General features: G+C 42.0%; 1 protein-coding gene across 2 annotated transcripts in view; it reads right to left on the bottom strand.

Moving 5' to 3' along the window:
* The window catches only part of RAPGEF5 (Rap guanine nucleotide exchange factor 5), a 234995-nt gene that overhangs the window by 170065 nt on the left and 41145 nt on the right, over window positions 1-23785 (bottom strand). For both annotated transcript variants that reach the window (XM_070369748.1, XM_070369747.1), the window contains exons 2-5: window positions 21613-21663; window positions 19840-19946; window positions 12717-12838; window positions 10724-10892 (exon numbers count right to left, since the gene is read on the bottom strand). In XM_070369748.1, the coding sequence (XP_070225849.1) occupies window positions 10724-10892; window positions 12717-12838; window positions 19840-19946; window positions 21613-21663 (449 nt within the window). The remainder of the gene's footprint in view (window positions 1-10723; window positions 10893-12716; window positions 12839-19839; window positions 19947-21612; window positions 21664-23785) is intronic.

The following is a 23785-nucleotide window of genomic DNA, read 5'->3' as shown; positions in this document are numbered from 1 at the left end:
AGGCAACTCCACCCTTCTAGTTAGAGGTCACCTTTGATCCACCCTCCTTATGGTCTCTTCACTGAATCCATCCCCGAATCCTATCAGCTCCGTCTTCGAGGCAGCTCTCGCCTTGGAACACTTCTCACCACCTCTGCTTCAACCACCGCTGACCCAGCCACAAGATCGCTCATCTAGAGGCAGAGTGGTCTTGCTAACATGGAAGTTAGATCATGGTCCTCCTCCACTCAAAATCCTCAAATGACTCCCCATCATCCTCGGAATAAAGCCAAAGTCTCTACAGTGCTGCCATCTTTCGCTCTCTTTACTCTATTTCGGTCTCTCTGGCCCTGCCTTCAATGCTCTTGTCCTGGGCCTTGCCCTGACTGTCCCCAAACCTAGAACACTTCCACCCACACTGCACATTGCCTCTTCCCTCACATCAACCTCTTGGAGAGGCCTTTCCTGACCCATCACTCTATCGCTCATTTCCTACTTTATCTGTGTAAAGTTTTCCACGTTAACTGACATCAATCTGTTTACTTATGAAATTGTACTTCCCTCCTAGACATGGGAATAGATATTTCTGCCTGTTTTGTTCCTGGTTACAGCAGATTTCCAAGGAATATCAAGGGAAGATAAGAAAGCCTTCCTAAGTGGACAATGCAAAGAAATAGAGGAAAATAAGACAATGGGAAAGACTAGAGATCTCTTCAAGAAAATTAGAGATACCAAGGGAACATTTCATGCAAAGATGGGCACAATAAAGGACAGACCTTTAGGTTTCTATTAGGTAATGGACCTAACAGGGGAAGAAGATATTAAGAAGAAGTGGCAAGAATACACAGTAGAACTATACAAAAAAGACCTTAATGACCCAGATAACCATGATGATGTGATCACTCACCTAGAGCCAGACATTTTGGAGTGCTAAGTCAAGTTGGCCTTAGGAACCATCACTACAAACAAAGCTAGTGGAGGCGATGGAATTCCAGCTGAGCTATTTCAAATCCTAAAAGATGATGCTGTGAAAGTGCTGCACTCAATATGCCAGAAAATATGGAAAACTCAGCAGAGGCCACAGAACTGGAAAAGGTCAGTTTTCATTCTAATCCCAAAGAAACGCAATGCCAAAGAATGTTTAAACTACCACATTCTTGTGTTCATTTCACACGGTAGCAAGGTGATGCTCAAAATCTTTCAAGCTAGGCTTCAACAATATGTGAACCAAGAACTTCCAGATGGTCAAGCTGGATTTAGAAAAGGCAGAGGAACCAGAGATCAAATGGCCAACATCTGTTGGATCATAGAAAAAGCAAGAGAATCCCAGAAAAACATCTACTCTGTTTCATTGACTACACTAAAGCCTTTGACTGTGTGGATCATGACAAAGAGTGGAAAATTCTTAAAGAGATGGGAATACCAGACCACCTTACCTACCTCCTGAGAAACCTGTATGCAGGTCAAGAAGCAACAATTACAAATGAACATGCAACAGACTGGTTCCAAATTGGGAAAGGAGTATGTCAAGGCTGTGTATTGTCACCCTGCTTTTTAGCTGATATGCAGAGTACATCACGTGAAATGCCGAGCTGGATGAGGCACAAGCTGGGATCAAGATTGCTGGGAGGAATATCAATAACCTCAGATATGCAGATGACACCACCCTTATGGCAGAAAGTGAAGAGGAACTAAACAGCCTCTTGATAAAAGTGAAAGAGGTGAGTGAAAAAGCTGGCTTAAAACTCAACATTCAAAAAAATGAAGATCATGGCATCCAGTCCCATCACTTCATGGCAAATAGATGGGGAAACAGATAATCTAGACTGGGACTTAGTGAAGGTGGAGAACACATCTGTCTCCAAATCAGAGTTCTGTCAGGAAGAGGGTGTTCCTGGGGAATGGGGGCAGGCCTGTCCCCACCTCCCACCCGGAGCCAGGCTGCTGCTGCCCCACCCTGTTTGGAAGGAACTGACAAAAAGCCAGTTTTTAGCAGGAATCTCAGGCAACCCCAGCAAGAGGCTGGTGAAATTCCAGGGCATGGAACAAACCAGAACCAAGACAAACTATACAGGAATCTTTCAAACATGATCCCGCAACAAAGAGAAGATGCACAGCACACACATATATGGAAAAAAAAAAAAAAAACCTACAAACTATTTACTTGGCTTAGAAAAATCCATCTTTGAAATACCCTGCCAACACAAGCAACAGTCACTTAGCATGATCTATGATTCAGAGGTGTCTTGGGAGAAGTGATATCCGAGGTGAGGTTCTGATGGAAAAGGAGTGGCGCTGGAACTTGGCAGAAAGACCAGCACAGGGAAGCGGGAAATGGCAAGAGGCAAAGCCGAGGCCAAGACAGTCAGGGCACGTCTAACTACTGCTAATGAGTTTGGGTGTTATGCTGAGGTGTTTGGCTGTAAAGCAAACAGGACGGAAGCAAAAGTAAGGAGAACACCAACAGAGGGTGAGGGACTGAGAAAGCAGGAACTGAGACCCGCAGCCCAGGCAGCAGAGTGAGTCTGGAGCAGAAGGGACTTGTCTCCACCACGTCAGGAAGAAGTGACAGGTCAGGTGACAATGCCAGAAGCCACCTTCTCCGAGACAAGCCAGGGTCCATTCCATCCTTGTTGAATGTCAGGCCAGGAAAAGCATTAGGGACCTTTGTTTCCCAGAAATTGGGCCAAATTTAAAGTTTTTTTCCTAAAAACCACTGCCACCAAGTCCTCAACACCACAACAGAATGTTCTTCAAGGGGCACAGAGTCGATCTCTACCACATCCGACACCCACGCCCCAAGAGGATGTGTGACACTCAGGTGACACACCTAGGCCTTCCCATAACACCGATAACCAGATAGGCCTATTCTGCCTAACAAAGCAAATTCCTACGACAAAAAGAAAGAGTGGGTGGGAGGTATATGAGAAGTGGATTTTATTTTTTTGAGATCACTGATATCATGAACAAAAATACCTGTGCAAACTTCTCAAGAGAAGGTGACTTTTCATAGTATCAGGCTACTAGTTATGCTTATAGAGGAAATTTACCAAACAGGACAAAGTTGTGTATGTGACAGGCTTCATTAAGGGTCCAGGTTATCTAGTTACACATTCTTCTAACACTGAATAAAATATTACTGATATCTCTTTTTCACATTTCACATTGAAGATTTGAGAACTAATGGTTACTATTCAATTAAACAGCTACATTTCAAATGTTGGCCCAAGCAAGCCTAAAAGTTCAATTTTTGTTAAAATTCCTGTACTGTTCCTAAACTGATGTACTCAGATAGAGATAAGTAGTCTGTTTACCCACCTGGGGTAAGTCTTATCTGTAAACAATGGAAATTTTGGAGGACTTAGTATTTCCTTAGGAAAGGGAGTGATGAGTAATAACAAAGACTGAGACCAGCTGATTTCACAGCATTTTTTATACAAACAATTTAGTGATAAATGGAAATTTTTCTTCACCTTTGACCCTAATACAAAACTTATGTCAAGTTTCATCATGAAAAATTTTTTGAGAGATACTCAAAAAAGGTTTGTTTACTCATCCAGTATTTCATCCTCTCCAAGGATCATAAAATGAGAATCTAATCAGGAAAAGTCAAGAATACAAAGTAAAGTTTTGGGATGCAGGAATGGCAGACTTGAAGTTGATCTTTCCAGTTAGAAGGTGTTAATCTAGCACCATCTCAGAAATTAAGGATGCCAATGAATTTCTCATGGTGCTTAAACATGTCAAATAAAAAAGGACAAGTTAGGCAGGATAAGGAGAACAAAGGGCAGAGGTGATGCAGGAGTTTGGTGGTGGTATTATTATTGTATAATAAAGTTCTCAGAGAAGACAGGGATCTGAATTATGGAAGTCATCACTGTAGAGCTGATATTAAAAATATGACTAAGTGACGATGCATCTGGAGAGACAGCAGAAAAAAGAAGACTGCGCTCCAGACACTCCCTGTTTAGAGGTTAATGTTTCCAAACATGGGTTTTATATTATGCAGGTATAATGAGGGCAACAGGTCAGATGAAGGCCATAGAAGTGATTAGTCAATATGGGGAGAAGTAATATCTAAACAATATTGAATCTTCCAATCCATGAACATGAATAGATCCTCTACTTATTTAATTCCTGATTTTTTACAATCAGGCTTATGAAGTGTGTGACATACAGCTTTTGCACACTCTGAGACTTGGACCTAATCATTTCACAGGTTCTTTTTTTGTGCCAGTACAGAGAAATGTCATTCCGTACATTGATTTTATTGCCTGTGATCTTGCTAAACCATTTATTAGGTCTAGTGGGTTTCTTGTGGATTCCTTAGAATCTTCTATGTATATAATTTATGTTTATAATTAGGCCATCTGCAAAGAAAGATGGCTTTACTTTTTTCCTTCTAATCTGTATACCTTTTCCTTCTTTGTCTGGCCTTATTGCACTGGCTCATGTTGGAAACAGTGATAAGAGGCAATATATTAGCCTTGTTCCCAATCTTAGTGGAAAAGGATTCAGTCTTTTACTGTTAAGTATGACATAAGCTACATGTTTTATGTAAGGTTATACCAGATTGAAGAAATTCCCTTACATTCTTAGTTTTCTGAAAATTTTTATCATGAATGTTGAATTTTTACAAATGCTTTCATGCATCTGCAGAGTTTGTCACATATTTTCAGTTTTCTTTTTTGGACTGGATCTGGTGGATTACATTGATTGATTTTTAGATGTTGAATTACCCTCATATTCCTGGGATAAATATCATTCTATGATGCATTATCATTTTTATATATTGCCAGACCCCATTCAGTAATATGTTACAGTTTTAATGTTTACACTCAATTTCCTTTTCCTAACTTTGTTATAATAACACTGGTCTCATAAAAGGCCTTCCATTACTTACCTATATGTAGTCACATATCTTATAAGGCTTTGGCACAGTTATTAACACAAACCTGATGGGAAGTAAATGTTGTTAAGTAAGTCACTCAGTGGAGAGTGTTTGTGACAAGGGGGTGTCTTTTCCTGGACTATGTCCTGTCCCTTTTCCTTACCTGAAAACTAAGAGAAGCAAATTCAGTTATTCAGAAAATCCCTTTCCAGATATAAATGTTTATGAAGCTAAATTTACAGAATTTCAGAAGTGTCAGCCAAGTGTGACAGGTATCATGCTCAATAAAATCTTTATGTCCTGATAAAATTAATCTGGTTTCTTTACGTAGCATTTTGAGACTGTGATTTAATTAACCTTCACATTCCCTATCACTTGATGGAGCTCTTTCTGTAGGACTAACGTCATAGAACAGCAGATTTCAACCTCACGGCGCCTCAGCCTCTTGTTAAAAAAAATATTGATACCTATGTCTTATCTCTCTATCCCAACCTCGATTCAGTAGATCTCAGGTTATATCTGCTTAATTTTTAAAGTATCATGGTTGCAAACCGTGGTTCACTTTCTGCCACCAAGTACAGATGCCTGCCCTCTGAGCAAGTTACACGGTATTAATGGTTCCTCATCTGTAAAATCAGAACAGCTCCAAACTACTGTTGTCAGCACTAAATGAATCACGTGTACAATGCTCAGAATGTGGTAAGTACATTTACGCGTTAACTATTACTGCTATTTTATTATTATTGCGCCGTTAGGGTAGGTTAGGCCAAGCCATCTGCTTTCCGTTTTTAAGTAGTTGTGTGCTCTGCTCAGTTGCGTCTGACTCTTTGCGACCCCGTGGACTATAGCTTGCCAGGCTCCTCTGTCCGTGGCATTCTCCAGGCAAGAATACTGGAATGGGTTGCCATTCCCTTCTTCAGGGGATCTTTTTGACCCAGGGGTCGAACCAACATCTCCTGTGGGAGGCAGGCACTGGCAGGCAGATACTTTACCACTGAACCACCTGGGAAGCCCATTTTACTAGAGTGGGGGGTCCCCTTTAACATAGAAATAGATCAAAGACACATAAACTCTGTTGAGTAAATATATGACCAAAATGTTACCATGAATTCAAGTAAATTGTACTTATTTCAGCAGCATCTATACACAGTTAAGTCATTCTCTTTATTCAATACAAAGATAACGCTTGGCTTCCCTGTAGATTTTCAGACCCCTGTAACCAATCTGATCCTGCTCCCCACCCGTGCTCTTAAGGTTCTGAGTCCCTCTGGTTGTGACCTGCTGCTCCAGACACACCAAGCTGCCTTGTACCGTCTCAACACACCACCCATCTTCTTGACTTCCCACCCGTCTGCTTTTCTATTTAGAGCATGGAGTCATGAATGTCAACAAAATCCTCTTAACCCACTGGGCTGATCTTTCCCTACAGGTGGTTAGTGAGGAATCAAAGGTGCCAACCAGTTAAGTGCTCTGCTCATTAACAGGAACAACAATGAACAGGCATGATTTTTTAAACAGGATAGAGGGAAGATCAGGGAGAGACAGCAGAGGGCAGGTGAGTGAATGCAGGTCTGTGGGCCTCAGGAGCATCAGAATGCCAGCACACATCCAGGAGGGCACATTGGCCAGGACCAAGGGGCACTGATCAAGCCCAGAGAGATGGACCCAATGATGCCAGGCCCTGGGTCCACAGTAACAGCTCACCCCAGTTACACTCCAGGGTCACTAGGCAAGATCAGCGGGCATGGGAAAGGGCCACCGTGACAAGAGAGCCCAGGGTCAGGGGCCCACACCACCCACCATGTCCCCAAAGGCGATCTTGCTGAGGAGCAAGGAGAGGGCACAGAGGGACAACTATTTTAGCAAGCTACGCTCAGGAGCTAACCAAAGACATTTAAAAAATTCCCTTACTAGAATAATTTTACTCGATGAGACTAAAATTATGGGGCTTTTCTTTTCCTTCTTTCTGGTGATCCAGCAGGACGGGACTCATGTGGACAGCCAACAACGGACCGCTTAGAGAAAAACAAAGTTACATTTACATTTTTCTTTACCTGCCTGAGTGCAGCGTGAGTTAAATTTTAGCAATCCTCTATGACTCTTTTAACAGCAGCGTAAACGTTAACTGCCCTGTAATTGGCAGAATACAGTTTTATGTATCAAGGTTCACAGACTCAGTTATTCAGAGCACCACCACTCCCACCCCCGGGCAAGGGGTGTAACACAGGTGGTTGAATTAAAACAGCCAAATTCCCACACAGCCTAAATTCTCCGAGTCAGTGTTAAGAGAGAAACATGTCTCACTTGTCCTAAAGGAATTATTAGGCTTCCTTTCCCTACACTGCAACTTCAGTATTCCTAACCCCCTACCCCCCACTTTTCCTCCTCCCACATCAATGAAAAAGAGTTAGAAAAAAGTACATTCTGGATGACTTGATCTGGCTTTCAGTTTGAATGCTGCTGCTGCCGCTAAGTCGCTTCAGTCGTGTCCGACTCTGTGCGACCCCATAGACGGCAGCCTACCAGGCTCCCCCATCCCTGGGATTCTCCAGGCAAGAACACTGGAGTGGGTTGCCATTTCCTTCTCCAATGCATGAAAGTGAAAAGAGAAAGTGAAGTTGCTCTGTCGTGTCTGACTCTTAGCGACCCCATGGACTGCAGCCTACCAGGCTCCTCCGTCCATGGGATTTTCCAGGCAAAAGTACTGGAGTGGGGTGCCATTGCCTTCTCCGTCAGTTTGAATAAGTTACCACAATTGTTCCTTCTTCCCTCGGAGATTACCCATGACAACCAATGCACTCGCTTCTTTCAAATGATCTACTCAGCTTAGATGTAAAAGTTATTTTCTATAGAAGATGAATTTTGTTTCTTCACATTAGCCTAAAAACCTGCAATAGTTCCATTTTCCTTCCTGATATAAACATTTTATTTTAAATGGAAAAAAAAAAATCTGTTTTTTTGTTTTTTTTAAACGCGTCCTTAAAGAACAGAATTGTTTTTACATAGGGACAGGAGGTAGTTTCCTCACATAGTGTTAAAGGGATTAGAGAGAAGACAGCAAATACTGGAACCCCAGTGTGGAACTGCACAGGCAGAACTTTGCAGCCTTCAGATATCAAAAAGGTTATTAAAAGAACCATAGGAATGGGTTTTCAGCTTCTGAAAAGACAATGTAAGTTAATGAGTCAAGAGGACTTTAGAGGGCATTTCACTAGAATGGGTAAAAATGCATGGATAATATAGTGGAATGGATACCACAGGACTAAGAATGACATAAAAGAATAGAAAAAAAATTTTTGATACAAACAGCAAGAGCAGTAAATTACGAAAAGTGAGGGCTTCCCTATTGGCTCAGATGGTAACAATGAGTGAATGAATCTGCCTACAATGTGGGAGACTCAGCTTCAATCCCTGGGTCAAGAAGACCCTCTGGAGAAGGGCATGGCAACCCACTCCAGTATTCCTGCCTGGAGAATTCCATGAACAGAGCGGGCATGGTGGGCTACAGTCCATGGAGTCGCAGAGAGGCGGACAGGACTGGGCGACTAACACACACACTCCACTCCACTAGGCTGCCACAGACTGCAGACATCACGGAAGCTCTGCGGTCAAGGCAGGACTTGGGCTCCCCCTTGAGGGGTGGGAAGAACCTGACCAGACAAGGAAAGGGCAGAACTTCACAAGGGCACGAGGGAGTAAACAGCTGTGGGATCCAGGCTACAGTGAATGGACATCACCAGATTGGAGCAGAAGTTATGATGGGATCATATGCGCTGAACCTTAGGAAGGGCTATGACCACCTAACTGGAAGAGGATGATGTCCCTTGGACACCTTCCTTTTCTCTGACCATAGATGATTCCAAGTCTGGATAACCTAATCTTTGATTAGGTTAAAAAAATTTGGCCCAAAACATTTTACCAGAGCTTATAAGTTTGCTTATAACTCTAGTACAGAGGAAAAAAAAAAAGATATATTCTCTCCAGAAGAGACTTGCAGTAGGTTCAGTAATTTTATCTTTTCATAGTTTGTACTTAAAATATGGGATTAAACAGGTCTACAGCTCTCCACTGCCAATTTTCCCAGAGGAATTACCACTCCCAAATGTACGCGATCACATCAAGAGAAAAAGAATGTGCTGACAAGGCACGCTACGTGACTGTCAACTCCACAGGCATGGCACTGGGTACGGTGACTGGAGGGACAAAAGACTGCAAGTAATATGCAGTTAATATTAGGAACCAAATTTTTTCAAATAGGTTCATTTTTAGAACCTGCAGCAGACTTAGGGTTTCCCTGTAACAAGGTCCTCTCACTGGCATTCCAATCTGCTTCCTCAGTGGGGGAGAAAGGAGTAGAGCTAACCATGAGGGCTGCTTGCAAGTTTACTGCAGAACCCCTCATGCCCCCATCACTCTGGGCACACCCATCAGGACTGCACACACTTCCAAGTTCAGGACAGGAAATGGTTAAGAAGAGCTGCCAGAGAATGCCAGTCTATGGAGTCACAGAAAGTTACAGCCACCTCTAGCTTAATTCGACTCTTTCTTAGAAAGCTTTTTAAAATTTACTGAAATGCTCCTTGACTTTTCCTGGGAAACTTCTGGCCTATATTAAACGCCTATTACATTAAGGAACATTTTCTGTACTTAGTCGAATGATGCATTCTATTTGAATTTGCTTTACGATGGCAAGGTCCTCTATGAACAGTGGTGGTGCCAGTAGCACCGAATTCATAACCATTTCAGAGTCAGTCTAACATTTTTATAGCTTCTGATTATCCTATCTCAGAGGGGAAGCCAGAATGACCCCCATAACTCCTAGGCACACACTCTAGCAGGTGTTAAAAGCACGGGTGTGAGAGCCAGACATGGGACGTGCCACACACCACATGTGTGACCTTAGATAGGTTACCTGATCTGTATGCCTCAGTTTCCTCACTTTAAAATAATAGAAACTGTTTTACACAATTCATCTGAAGATGAAATAACAAATATAAAGCATGTAGCACAGTTCCTGACACAAAGTGCATTCTTTACAATCAATCTATTAGTGTCGTATTCTCACACTTTTATCTTTTCTAAAAGCCTGTATTAACTGTTCAATATTGTATTTTTTTAAACAAGAGTAATTCATCTTTGCTATGGTTGTAGGTGTTTCTCCCTGAACCTATTTTTCTTACCTATGAAGCAAGGATAATGCCACTTGCCCTCTAATCTAAATGTATTCTAGAAACAGAATATACAAAAATTACTAACTAAAAATTTTAATTTGTGATTGATTATACTAAAATAAGCTTGTCACAAATGCTGTGCATAAACAAAGGCATGTCAGATTCCTCACATCATGACTCAAGTCCTGTTCCCAAACCTCCTCTAACAAATTCATTTTAATCATATAGTGACTCAGCATCTTCATGTGATAATGACTCATGGGTTTTAATTTGCCAAATGTTGCTTCTAGATTATTTGCAGAAATGTCTGTTGAGCTTTTTCTTAGGAAAGTCATGACTTAGCTAGAGAATTAGATGCCGGTTATTATTTTATTCCAAGTTCAGCTAAATCAAGTTTATTCCCAATTTGGATCATCTACTCATATAGCAGTGATTAAATTAGAAGCAGTATGGTGCAGCTGGTGGGGCATGGACTTATGGGGTTTGAACACCAGTTCAGTCATTTATTAGCTGGACTGAATTTTCAGCATTTTACCTTTCTGAACCTACATCTGAGAAATGGGAATAAAACAATTACTTTTTAAAGGAGATGGTCTTAAAAAGCAGAGCACAGTCCCCAGACACAGGGATGGTTCTTGAAGTGAGAATAATTTTACCACGGAACAAAAGAGCATGTACTTACAGTTCACAGATGCCAGCGCGGCTGGGAATGAGAGGCACAAGCTGCAGTAAGAGTCTGACGCCATTCTGCCACTCCTCTTCTCTCTCAAACTCACAGTACAAGTAGCTACACTCCTCAGATGAAAACTGGTAGAAAACATAGGTGTCCTGAAAGTATAAATGCTGGTCCACTGTTGGAAACAAAAAAGGTGTGGATCAGTTTTGTAAAGTATATTATTTAGAGAGTCATAAACCAAGTAACGGAGAAGGCATTGGCACCCCACTCCAGTACTCTTGCCTGGAAAATCCCATGGACGGAGGAGCCTGGGGGGCTGCAGTCCATGGGGTCACTGAGGGTTGGACACGACTGAGCGACTTCACTTTCACTTTCCACTTTCATCCACTGGAGAAGGAAATGGCAACCCACTCCAGTGTTCTTGCCTGGAGAATCCCAGGGGTGGGGGAGCCTGGTGGGCTGCCGTCTATGGGGTCGCACAGAGTCGGACACAACTGAAGCGACTTAGCAGCAGCAGCAGCAAACCAAGTAATAAATTGAAAGAACTACTAATTACTAGGGAGAAGCTAGGGATGGGACCATAATTAAGCCCATTCATGCTCACAATCACATTGAATGAAAAAGGACTTACTGACCAACCTATTTTTATTATTTGAAACTTTGGCCAGCACATTCACGTGGATTTTACAACTCTTCTGCTTCAAGGGACAGGTGAAATCAATAGCAATTTCAAGGGAGTAGAAGAAATTTCTTTTTTTTTTTTTTTTTTTTTAGTGTCCCAAAGTAGTACATTTAATTACTTTAATGGTACACAAATACAAAACTATGCCAAGTTTTAGATCAGTGGTTCTCAGCCAGGGGCAACCGTTCCCCGCCCTGAGGACATTTAACAACGTCTGGTGACATTCTAAGTTGCCACAACTAGGGGGTGCTAGGGATGCTACTGAACATCCTATCGTTTACAAGACAGCCCCCCACAACTAAGAATTATCTGGCAGAAAATACCAATACTACCAAGGCTGGGAAACCCGACTTTAAAAGAAATCAAGAAGTGGAGACGTTTCCTAAAAATACTAACATAAAATTTTTTGCAAACCAGAAACCTGAACCTCACAAGCAAGCTGATAATTATAATCCTTAAAGGCAGTTAACTGCTTTCCTAAATAAGAGCATCAGGTGCTAAGTGTGACCAACTAAGATGACACCCACATCCCCATCTGTACCACTTTCCCACAGTAGGACTTGGGTATGACTTTCTGAACTTTATTTTGTTCTCTGACCCTCAATATTTATAACCTAGAGAAGAAAAGAACTTCCCAGTGACCCAGCACCCGCGTGGTAGAGCTAAATAAAGAATCCAAGCTGCTTGACTTATATAGTTCTTCAGTTCCCTGGGACTCAACAAAGAAAAGAGATATTCACCATCTATTTTAGTGTCTGTGCTAAGTCGCTTCAGCCACGTCTGACTCTTTGTGACCCCATGGACTGTAGACCACCAGGCTCCTCTGTCCATGAGATTCTGCAGGCAAGAATACTGGAGTGGGCTGCCATTTCCTTCTCCAATTTTAGTGTCTAGTTAACATCAATTTTCTATTCTATTTAAACAGTTTATTTTCATAGATCGTATTTCTAGCTGTTCATGATTCCTTATACAATTAAAATGGCAGACACCTTCTATTCATACAGTTTCTGATGATTATTCTAAGTACAGCAAGACAAATCACACATTTAGAGCAACTAAAGATGTCCACTGATCTTTTTTAAAAATTGTGATCATCATTTTGAATACAGAAGAGATGGGGTAAGGGAAAGACTCTTACAGGTTGTATTAATAAATCAGCAACTACCAAAAGGTGTGAGAAATAACAAAAGATGACCTGTCACTTTACCAGCAAAAACAATTTCCATCTAGATTATATCATCTAGAAAATCAAACACATTTTGGTCGAGCAGCTTACCAGCTTCAGGATTCTGTGCCTTCAGAACACGTAACACTAACCTGACGACAGGATTCCCATGTCCAGTAGGAGCTGCCAGACCCCTATGGCCATAGATCTGCACTGGACGAAAGGGCAGTGCTCCAGAAGCCAGTCTACCAGTTCTGACCCAACGCAGCTTCTCCTAGACAAAAGCAAACCATCCACAGTAAGACATGGTTGCCACCCATTTGCCAAAAAAAAAAAAAATTAATTTAATACCATCCCTTTCATGTTCTTTTTAGACAAGCAACTCAAGAATAAATGACATGTACTTCTTATTCATGTTTCAGATTTTACCTCAAATATCACTTCCTTACAGAAGCTTAGAATCATATCCTCTTATACTTTTTCTTTGCATCCCCTAACATTTACCAATTATACATCTTTCCAAATGAATAATACCTACTTTCTTCCCTTGAGAATAATTTTCAGGAGAACAGGGACTATGTGTATGTAACTCATGACTAAACCCCAACATTAGGACAGTCCAGGAACACAGCAAATTCTCTGAATACATACATTGGAATAAACGAAGGAATACATTTAGCAGTCCTTTACTGAAAGACAATGTTTCTGCCTCGATAAGTGGCGATCAACTTTGGTGCAACCATTTACACATTTTTATCTCGTCTCTTTGAGAACAAGATAATTCCAAGATTAGACCAAGTTACACCACAGTGAGGGGTATAATGTTTTGTTTTCTACTCTTCAAACAGAGATTAAACCTAATATTTGTCTCAAAGAACAATAAATTTGACTGTTAATATAGTCTGTGAAGAAAGCTGAGCGCCGAAGAATTGATGCTTTTGACCTGTGGTGTTGGAGAAGACTCTTGAGAGTCCCTTGGACTGCAAGGAGATCCAACCAGTCCATTCTGAAGGAGATCAGCCCTGGGATTTCTTTGGAGGGAATGCTGCTGAAGCTGAAACTCCAGTACTTTGGCCACCTCATGCGAAGAGTTGACTCATTGGAAAAGACTCTGATGCTGGGAGGGATTGGGGGCAGGAGGAGAAGGGGACGACAGAGGATGAGATGGCTGGATGGCATCACTGACTCAACGGACAAGAGTCTGAGTGAACTCCAGGAGTTGGTGATGGACAGGGAGGCCTGGCGTGCTGCGGTTCATGGGGTCGCAGAGAGTCGGACACGACTAAGCAACTGAACTGACTGACTGACTGATAGTCTAAGCAATCCACCAAGCAGCCTGGATCATAAACCCACAAACCTGGATGATGGATTCTGCTAACCACCTGAAGAAATACTTTCTATAATCCATCTTAAAATACACAGCTGTATTCAAAGAATGCCCTAATCTGGGTATTACAAGCAGTATTTTCATGCCTACCTTTGCATCTTTATCAGCCTCAGATGAAAAACCAAATAAAAACTTTCTGAAATAAGGTTAATTACGCAGAAATTTCATTGAAACCTACTCTCCCATATGAAAAAAGTCACATCAAAATGTTTTTTTTAAATACCTGCATCACGAAAATGACTATCTTTCTCCTATATTTTTTATTTAAGGACCAAAAAAATGCCAACATTTATTTGCATTTCTAGAACAAAAAAATATTGCCTATCTTTTATGACTGGCATAATCACAAATACCTAGAAATCACTCAGTAACCAACAGAATGAAGAAATGCCATGAGATACTTTATTTTCTTGGATGATGGAAAAATAAAGTATAAACATTTCTGCTGAGATATCTGAACAACTATTCTAGCTTTAGTTAAAATATCACTTTCTTGGGTAAAGATTTGAAAGTTACTCTGAGATCATTAAGGCAATTCTAAGTTGTACCAACTGTACAAATCCAGTTGCAGGTTAGCAGTAAGACAAAAGAAAGAGTAACAGTCAAATAAATGGATTTTTTTAAAACAATACAAGAAAACAGATTGCAACAAAACAGGCAATTAGATCAAACCGTCAATATTAACTTCTAATTCCATAGGACACTTTCATTAGTAAATCCTCAAAGTGTTAATTCCTCAACACCTCTATCAATTAGCCAGCATCTTTGGGCTTGTAAAGCACTTTTATCATCTTAATCCTCATTGTCCGAACAATGAGAATATGGCTCCTCATATGGCTCCTCAGCCTGTTCTGTCTGACACCACCTGGAAAGTGGCAGGATACAACAAAACATTTACTAAACAAACTAAACTTTCAAACTGCAAACGGTGACTAGACAGACGCACTGGCTTGTTTCCTCACAGGTGATCAGGAAGACGTTTCCCAGAGCAGGGCTTCCTATGACTGTGTTGAGTGGGAGTCATCTGGGAGACCTTGTTAACATGAGGATTCTGGTGCAGTGTGGCTGGGTACAGCCTCAGAGCCCTCACGTCTAATGGGCTGCCAGGTGGGACCCGGGACCCAGCCCTACCTTCTCAACCGGAAAGACTTGCTCTGTGTCGGAGGCGGGGAGGAGAGCGTGGTGGACAGGACTGAGTCGATTTGCTCAAACACGGTATAGCCATGACTGCTGTCATGTGTAGGTATTAATAATCAAGCTCCTGCTCTCAGAGTAAGCTACTGTTGCAGTTGTGCACAATCTCTTTCTACCCCCACCTGCAATTTATCATATTGTGTTTCGAATTGCTTTCGAAAATCCATTTGCACCAGGGAAAATATCACTGGGATAAAGATAGACACTATCACTAATACCACCAATTCACCAGCTCTGGAGATAGTGAAGGACAGGGAAGGCTGATGTGCTGCCGTCCACAGGGCCGCAAAGAGTCGCACCCGACTTGGCAACTGAACAACAATACAAAATGAGGTGAGTGGCCACTGCAGTTAACCAACAACCTCCTTGACTTGTGGACCAGGTCAGCAACAATCCACTTTAAATCCCTGAATGGACAGGACTTCGAGGAGAGTGGTGGAGAAATCAGAGATGCATGGAAGGGAGGAGTGTGAACACCCACGGCAGTTCTTACTCCCCACCTATCTTCAGTCTTGTACTGAATCCAGAAGTTGTTCTGAGTACACAGAGACCTCACCAATGCTGCAATGCTAGATAGGAACATTATGATATGGAGGTGATGGCTCCAAGGTCAATGTGATTGCCACAGCAAATAAGAACTTTACTAATCTCTGAGGGCGAATACTTGGTTTTTCTTGGCCTCCTTCTGTCTCCAGTTACAGTTTTAGTCATCAGTTCATAGCAGTACAGGCAGACTCTCATCTCATTCAATGGGACAGTGGTATTTAGAGACTTACATGAAGGCTCAAAAAAAGTAGTATGATTTTTCCTATAGTACCAAATGAATGGAAAACATCAAAACTGTGCAAGTAATTCTCATGTGGTACTCTGCCTCAATTTACCACCAGACAAATGAAAATGACTCAGCCTCAGTTCAGTTCAGTTGCTCAGTTGTGTCCGACTCTTTGCGACCCCATGAATCGCAGCACGCCAGGCCTCCCTGTCCATCATCAACTCCCAGAGTTCACTCAGACTCACGTCCATCGAGTCAGTGATGCCATCCAGCCATCTCATCCTCTGTCGTCCCCTTCTCCTCCTGCCCCCAATCCCTCCCAGCATCAGAGTCTTTTCCAATGAGTCAACTCTTCACATGAGGTGGCCAAAGTACTGGAGTTTCAGCTTCAGCATCATTCCTTCCAAAGAAATCCCAGGACTGATCTCCTTCGGAATGGACTGGTTGGATCTCCTTGCAGTCCAAGGGACCCTCAAGAGTCTTCTCCAACACCACAGGTCAAATGCATCAATTCTTCGGCGCTCAGCTTTCTTCACAGTCCAACTCTCACATTCATACATGACCACTGGAAAAACCATAGCCTTGACTAGACAGACCTTTGTTGGCAAAGTAATGTCTCTGCTTTTCAATATGCTATCTAGGTTGGTCATAACTTTCCTTCCAAGGAGTAAGCATCTTTTAATTTCATGGCTGTAGTCACCATCTGTAGTGATTTTGGAGCCCAGAAAAATAAAGTCTGACACTGTTTCCACTGTTTCCCCATCTATTTCCCATGAAGTGATGGGACCGGATGCCATCATCTTCGTTTTCTGAATGTTGAGCTTTAAGCCAACTTTTCCACTCTCCACTTTCACTTTCATCAAGAGGCTTTTGAGTTCCTCTTCACTTTCTGCCATAAGGGTGGTGTCATCTGCATATCTGAGGTTATTGATATTTCTCCCGGCAATCTTGATTCCAGCTTGTGCTTCCTCCAGCCCAGCATTTCTCATGATGTACTCTGCACAGAAGTTAAATAAGCAGGGTGACAATATACAGCCTTGACGTACTCCTTTTCCTATTTGGAACCAGTCTTGTTGTTCCATGTCCAGTTTTAACTGTTGCTTCCTGACCTGCATACAGGTTTCTCAAGAGGCAGGTCAGGTGGTCTGGTATTCCCATCTCTTTCAGAATTTTCCACAGTTTATTGTGATCCACACAGTCAAAGGCTTTGGCATAGTCAATAAAGCAGAAATAGATGTTTTTCTGGAACTCTCTTGCTTTTTCAATGATCCAGCGGATGTTGGCAGTTTGATGTTATCGTATTAGCACTTTGTCTCTAAACCCAGAGCATTAATCAGTCCTCAGACTTTCGCCACATTCTACTCTCAATAAACACAAAGTGTGCTCTTGCTTGGATGGGTGGTTCTTTTCCATGAACCTGATTAATGTACATCTTCCAATTCTTTTTCAGTCTATATCCAATCAGGAACAAAACTGAGAGCAAGGACCAGTCCTATAGACAGCCTTATGCAGGAGCGAAAATGAATCCTATGAGTCTGGTCACAACTAGGCCCCAAGACTGACATAAGCAGACCTTGTTTTATTGCACTTTCCTTTGCTGTCCTTTACAGATATTATGTTACAAACTGAAGGCTTGTGGCAAGCTAAATATAGCAAGGCTATCAGTGCCATTTTTGCAATGGGATTTGCTCACTTTGTGTCTCTGTTTTTGGTACTTCTCACAACATTTCAAACCCTCCACTAACAAAAAGATGATGACTTGCTGAAGACTCAGATGATGGTTAGCAAGTTTTAGCAATAAAGTATCTTTTAAATTAAGGGACGAGTATTATTTTTAGACATAATGCAATTGTACACTTAATAGACTACAGTATAACAACTGTTACATGCCCTGGGAAACACAGTAGTCCATGTGACCCATTTTACTGTGCTCCTCATTGCCCTGGGGTAGTCTGGAACCAAACCCACAGTACCTCTGAGGTATGCTTGTGCAGGCAGTTTTAGTTTTTAAGAAAAAAAAATTAGACTTGTCTACAGTTGATACTATCATCTATTAAAGAAACAAAAAAGAGAGAGAGAGATTTTACATGAAGTAGAGAAGGCACTGGTGACCCACTCCAGTACTCTTGCCTGGAAACTCCCATGGACGGAGGAGCCTGGCGGGCTGAAGTCCATGGGGTCGCTAAGAGTCGGACACGACTGAGCGACTTCACTTTCACTTCTCACTTTCATGCAGTGGAGAAGGAAATGGCAACCCACTCCAATGTTCTTGCCTGGAGAATCCCAGGGACGGGGGAGCCTGGTAGGCTGCCATCTATGGGGTCGCACAGAGTTGGACACGACTGACATGACTTAGCAGCAGCAGCAGCAATGCAACTATACTCACAGCTCCTATCCCAGCCACATGTTGCAACCACTTGACCTGGGCCCTAAGCTAGTAATTTTCAGACTTAGGGGCTTGAATTCGTTATGGGAGGAAGTGGGTGGAGTGATCCGGGAGCTTTTTAAAGAGATTCACAATTCTATATACACAAAAACACTGTTTCTCAACAGAATAAATCATGTCTAACCTATGTGGAAGGTGTCAAAACCTACATAAATACTAGTAAGATTAATTAAACATGGGATTTTAAAGTGTTAATTCATTGTAGTTCTCTCATCTCCACTATGTAGTTGCTCAGTGGTGCCTAAGATTACAGATCCTGCCAAGTTTTTTATTAGAAACAAGTTGTCGGCCTAGGACAGTTACTGATAGGGATGGGACATGAAGACATCATCTGGGGTGTGAAAACCTCCTAGATCTTGCTGTAGATAGCAGACACATAGGTATGTGTCATAATTAAAAATTCATCCATCAGTACCCTTAGATTTGTGCATTTTACTGTATGTAAACTATGCCTCAATAGAAAATGGGGTCTTCTTACTCAAACAGGTTAGGAAGCACTCTCCCCCCAAATCTAGGCCATGATGAAATTTTTCCCATCTGTGGCAAGTGGAAAAAAAGGAAAATACCATAAGGAGATGGTGATAAAGCTAAACTTAGTTAACTCAAAGAAACGTCTTTATTCTGAGAACCTTTCCTACTTTTTTTTGGCATCATTTGTTCTGAGTGTTCTTTCCTGTTCTTCATGGTATTGTAATCTCATTTCTGCAAGAACAAATAATGATAATAAATGATAGTGGCTCTTTCTCTGTTTATTTTTGTAGTTTTAGTATTGTTTGCTGTGGTTTAATACCTTTACTTGGAAAAATATTCATAAAAAGCTGGTCATTCACTTTTGTTATTTCTTTAAATGGCTCCATGAAATGAAGACATGTGCCCTGAACTTTCTCCATGACCATCTTCTTGGTCCAGATGTACTTTAAGCTGACCATATGCCCATCCATTTACTCTAACACCTCCACCCTTATTCACCTGCCAAGGCAAAGAAGTGCCATCCCTATGCCCACCTGGCCCTCCCCAACCCCGAAGCTCCTGAAGGGGCAGCTCACTCCCCCCTGGAGAGTCAGAGTAGTGGCGCTCTCCCCCAGGGACCTCCAAAGGATCCTCACAGAGCTCTGATGGAGGGGACCTGTATTTACAGAAGGCCCAGCACAGCACACGCCCAATAAAAACATTATATAACATCACATCTTTGAGGAAGCAGAGCAGACTCTCAGGAGCCCATGCATACCTGCAGCTGAGCATTCCTCGCCTGATCTTCAGACCAGGAGTCCAGCTGTCCAACACTCAGCTCGTTTAATTAAGAGAGAAGTCACCACCAATCTCCCAAGCAGACACTTCAAACCCAGCAACCCTCCTACTCCTCATAATAGCCCATCTCTCTGTGATCAAGGTTATGACTTTAACACGTTTTCAGTTTTGTTTTTTTTTTTTTTTCTCAAGGAGAATTTCTGACAAGGTGTTAGGAAACTGTGTTACCTATAAAACCCCTTGAGGTTCGCTCTGTCCTTTATCAGGTCAGCTGCCTGAACGATGATAATATTCCGCAATGCTCTTCCTGCACAAGAAGAATTCTCCCCATAAATCTACATAGAAAAGACAAAAGATTCACTGAGAATTCAGAACAATAATGTGACAATTTGTGAGCTGCCAATGACACACTATACAGAAAAATTACGGCCAAGTCCCTAAGCTTAAAACACTTACATCTTACATACATAGCTAAGATAATAGCTACGTAAGTATCTATTCTATTTATTTTTGCTGTTGGACCATTTAAGCTATTAGGCTATAACAACTACTTTCCAAATGCTAAACTGCTTTAACTGTAAATAATTTCCTTTTACACAAAATTTCCAGGGCAAAATACCTGTTTTTTTTCTTTATATACAATGTGTCTATCATCAATACAGCAAACTGAAGAACATTTTTATATGAATTCTCCCATATTGATAATACAAACATATAAACATCTTGGAAGATGGGAAAATTAAATTTTTTCCTATCTAGTGAGCATCTCGCACCATGATATAATTTGATACCAGGCTGCTGTCTGCTTTGCTTTTAAGCTTCACTCAACTGCAAAGTTCATAGTTAATTCCAAGCATCCTGGGTTCATCTACTTCATGATTGCATCTAGCAGATAAAAATTTCATATAACTTCTTCTTTTAATCTTCTGATTTGCCTGTATGCATCTCTGAATCTTGGAGGATGAAGGAGGGTATCCCTTAGATCTGGAGAAGGCTATGTCCCACTTTATAAACTACCTCCTTTCTCTGTAACTGGCTGCTTCATCCACAGGGCAATGTTGCCTCACAAAGGAAATGAAATGAACTCTCAGTCCTAAGTAAAGGCTCATGAAAATGAAGATATATTGAGGGTGCATGCTTACATCTGTTCACTTGTTTCTTGCTGAACTCTTTTTGCACCCACAAAGTTTTGACAGAATATTTTTATCTTTTCCCAAGGCAAACAATTGATAATATATTGACTATAACTTAATCCCGAACACTCCAATCCCATCCTTATACTCCCTTAATTTTATCCTTAATACTATCACCTCCTAAACACAACCTAATGAGAAGATGAGAAGGACAGGAAATGATTTTATTTTTAACATGCTAAACCAATTAAAAAAAAATACTTAAGCCAGACAACAACTACTACCTGACTAATCCTGACACTGAGTCATTCAAAAACATGGAGCAGCGGTCAGCCCCACTCTAGATGCTGGGGACACAGTGGTGGACAAGACCAAAGGTTCTGTCCTCACAGAGCTCACAGTCTCCTATCTTTCTAAAATACACAACCCTGTCAGCCAATTTTTTAACAACACAATGAAGGCAGCCCCACCTTGTCTCGGTAAGTATCCAGGGACCTTCTACTATTAGATACCTATAAATAATCCCCCTTTTCACAAAGTTTTCAGAGTAAAACATCCCTTATTTTTTAAATACAGCATTTCTATCATTCAGCAAATAGAAAATATTTTTATTATATACAAACTCTACCATATTCATAACACACTCATGTAAAGGACTTGGAAAATGGGGGAAATTTTTTTCCCTTATTTAGTGAACATCTTTCTACATGACAGTTATCAGAACAGTCCAAACACCTTTGGCCATGTCATTCCACGTGAAGGAGACGGCGTGATCAGGAGCAAAGGGCAGACTTCTAACTAGCAAGTACTACACCGGGATTTGTGAACTATTGTTTCCGAGATGCTGTAAGGCAGAAAAGAATCATACCTGGGATGGAGTATGTTCGAGGTATGGATTGGAAATTCTTCTTGATAGAGTCTATTTGGAAGGAAAGAAAAGGGAAAAATTAGAACCAGTTTTGTGGTACGACTGTACCATTAAGACACAATACATGCAACCGTGGGAAGTCCAGGAATTGTCCAAGCCAAAAAACGTCAATGGCCACAGAGGGTTAACATCTTTATTCTCATTCAAGGTAAATATCTGGTCAACATTCATTCAAGGTAAATATCTGGTCAACATTCACTCCAATGGGACAAGATATGCTATCGGAATGGCTTCCACGGCTTTAAAAACTGCAACAGAACAACGGGTGTTTGTGTCTGTGTTGCTTTATTCTCAACATGATTTTGATACCACTTCGCCTTTCCCTTCCATTTTCCCTTTCATCGGTCTAATTCCAGCTCTCATCCGTGCACCCCTGGACTGCTGTTTCAGCCTCTCAATGGATTTCCCCAGGCTCCCATCATACCCTCTCAGGCCATCCTGCAAACCTCAGGTGAACAAAAGTCCCTGTGTAGCCCCCTCAACTGAGGGTGGGTCTCTCCTTGCTTACAGGAGTCAGTGAAAAACCCCTGCCTGCCCTTCTGGGCCCACCAGAGTTGGCCTCCAGAAGATTTCTAGTATTTTCCCTCTACCTCCCCACATGGCTTCTGTGATTCAACATAAAATCCACTTATCAGAAGAACCTACAACACATACCTGCCTCTGCTCATACCCTTCTCCACATCAGAAAGCCCTCACCTTCCCTGACATGGCCCTGAACCCCAGTGAAGCCCAGGTCTGTGCAGTCACCTGCTGGGTGAGGCTCCATCCCCCTCCACTGGGATTTGTCCCTCTTTGGAGCTCCTTGTTTCTGACTATTTCTGGGGCAGCTCCCGGGTGCTCTGCCTTACTGGCTGGCCTTCCACACGTGCATTTGCCCAACTAATCCATAAGCTCCTTGAGGGAGAGCTGGCAGCTTATCCGTCTTTGCTTTCACAGGCTTTAGCACACAGCTGTGCACCAAAGTGTTGAACTTTTCTATTATTGCAGATTATTTATATCTCTGTATCAATTGAGTATTTGCTGAATGATTTGAATTGTAGGAGCTAATTTTTCCTACCTAACAATCCACTAAGCGGCCCCATCACCCACATGTGTTTAAGCACAATAGAAAACTATTATGTTTTCCTGTTGCGGTTTAGGAAAAAGAACAGAGAAACGAACATTTACTGAGCTTCCAACCCTATGTTTAAAAGTTCTTTACACTTCTATTCTGAAGCTTGCTATCTTTTGAGATCCCATAGTTTTTTGTCTGCCGCCTCCACTTCTTAGACTCACTTACAGAACATTCCCTGCCACTCAGGGCCTTCCAGCCTCTGAAACTTCTACCAGACTTGATGGCAGAATTTCCCTCTGGCCCACTCCACACAGCTCCCATATTACTTATCTTCTAATTAAACCGAAATAAATATATGGACTCTGTATCCAGAAATGTCAGTTGGTACTCTGCCAAAGACTTGCAATGGCTCCCCACCCCCACCCTAGAAATTGTTTCAGGCAGTTCAGTTCAGCGGCTCAGTCATGTCCGACTCTCTGCGACCCCATGGACTGCAGCCCGCCAGGCTTCCTGTCCATCACCAGTTCCTGGAGCTTGCGCAAACTCATGTCCATCGAGTGGGTGCTGCCAAACAATCCAGAAATTGTTTAAGGTAGGCCATTTTTAATTTTTTTACGAATAATTTTATTTATTTACTTATTTTTGGCTGTGCTGGTTCTTCACTGTTGCGAGGGTTTTTCTCTAGTTGCAGTGAGCGGGGGCTACTGTGTAGTTGTGTGCCCGGGTTTCTCATTTCAGTGGCTTTTCCTGCTGCAGAACAGAAGCTCTAGGGTGTGCACGGTTCAGTAGCTGCGGCTCCCGGGCTCTAGAGCACAGGCTCAATAGCTGTGGCGCACAGGCGTAGATGCTTCGGGGTATATGGGACCTTCCTGCACAACCAGGGATCAAACCTGTGTCTTCTGCATTAGTAAGTGGATTCTTTACCACTGAACCACTCAGGGAAGCCCCAGACAGGCCATTTTTAATTATCATGTATTAAAATAAAATATCCACTCCCCGCTTCTGGTCTAGTCTATACACATTCCCAACTGGCCCTTCCTAGGCCTTTTGACATCTGAG

The sequence above is a fragment of the Bos mutus genome, chromosome 4 (assembly GCF_027580195.1).
Source record: "Bos mutus isolate GX-2022 chromosome 4, NWIPB_WYAK_1.1, whole genome shotgun sequence".
NCBI lineage: Eukaryota > Metazoa > Chordata > Mammalia > Artiodactyla > Bovidae > Bos > Bos mutus.
This window is presented reverse-complemented; position numbering and strand designations above follow the sequence as displayed.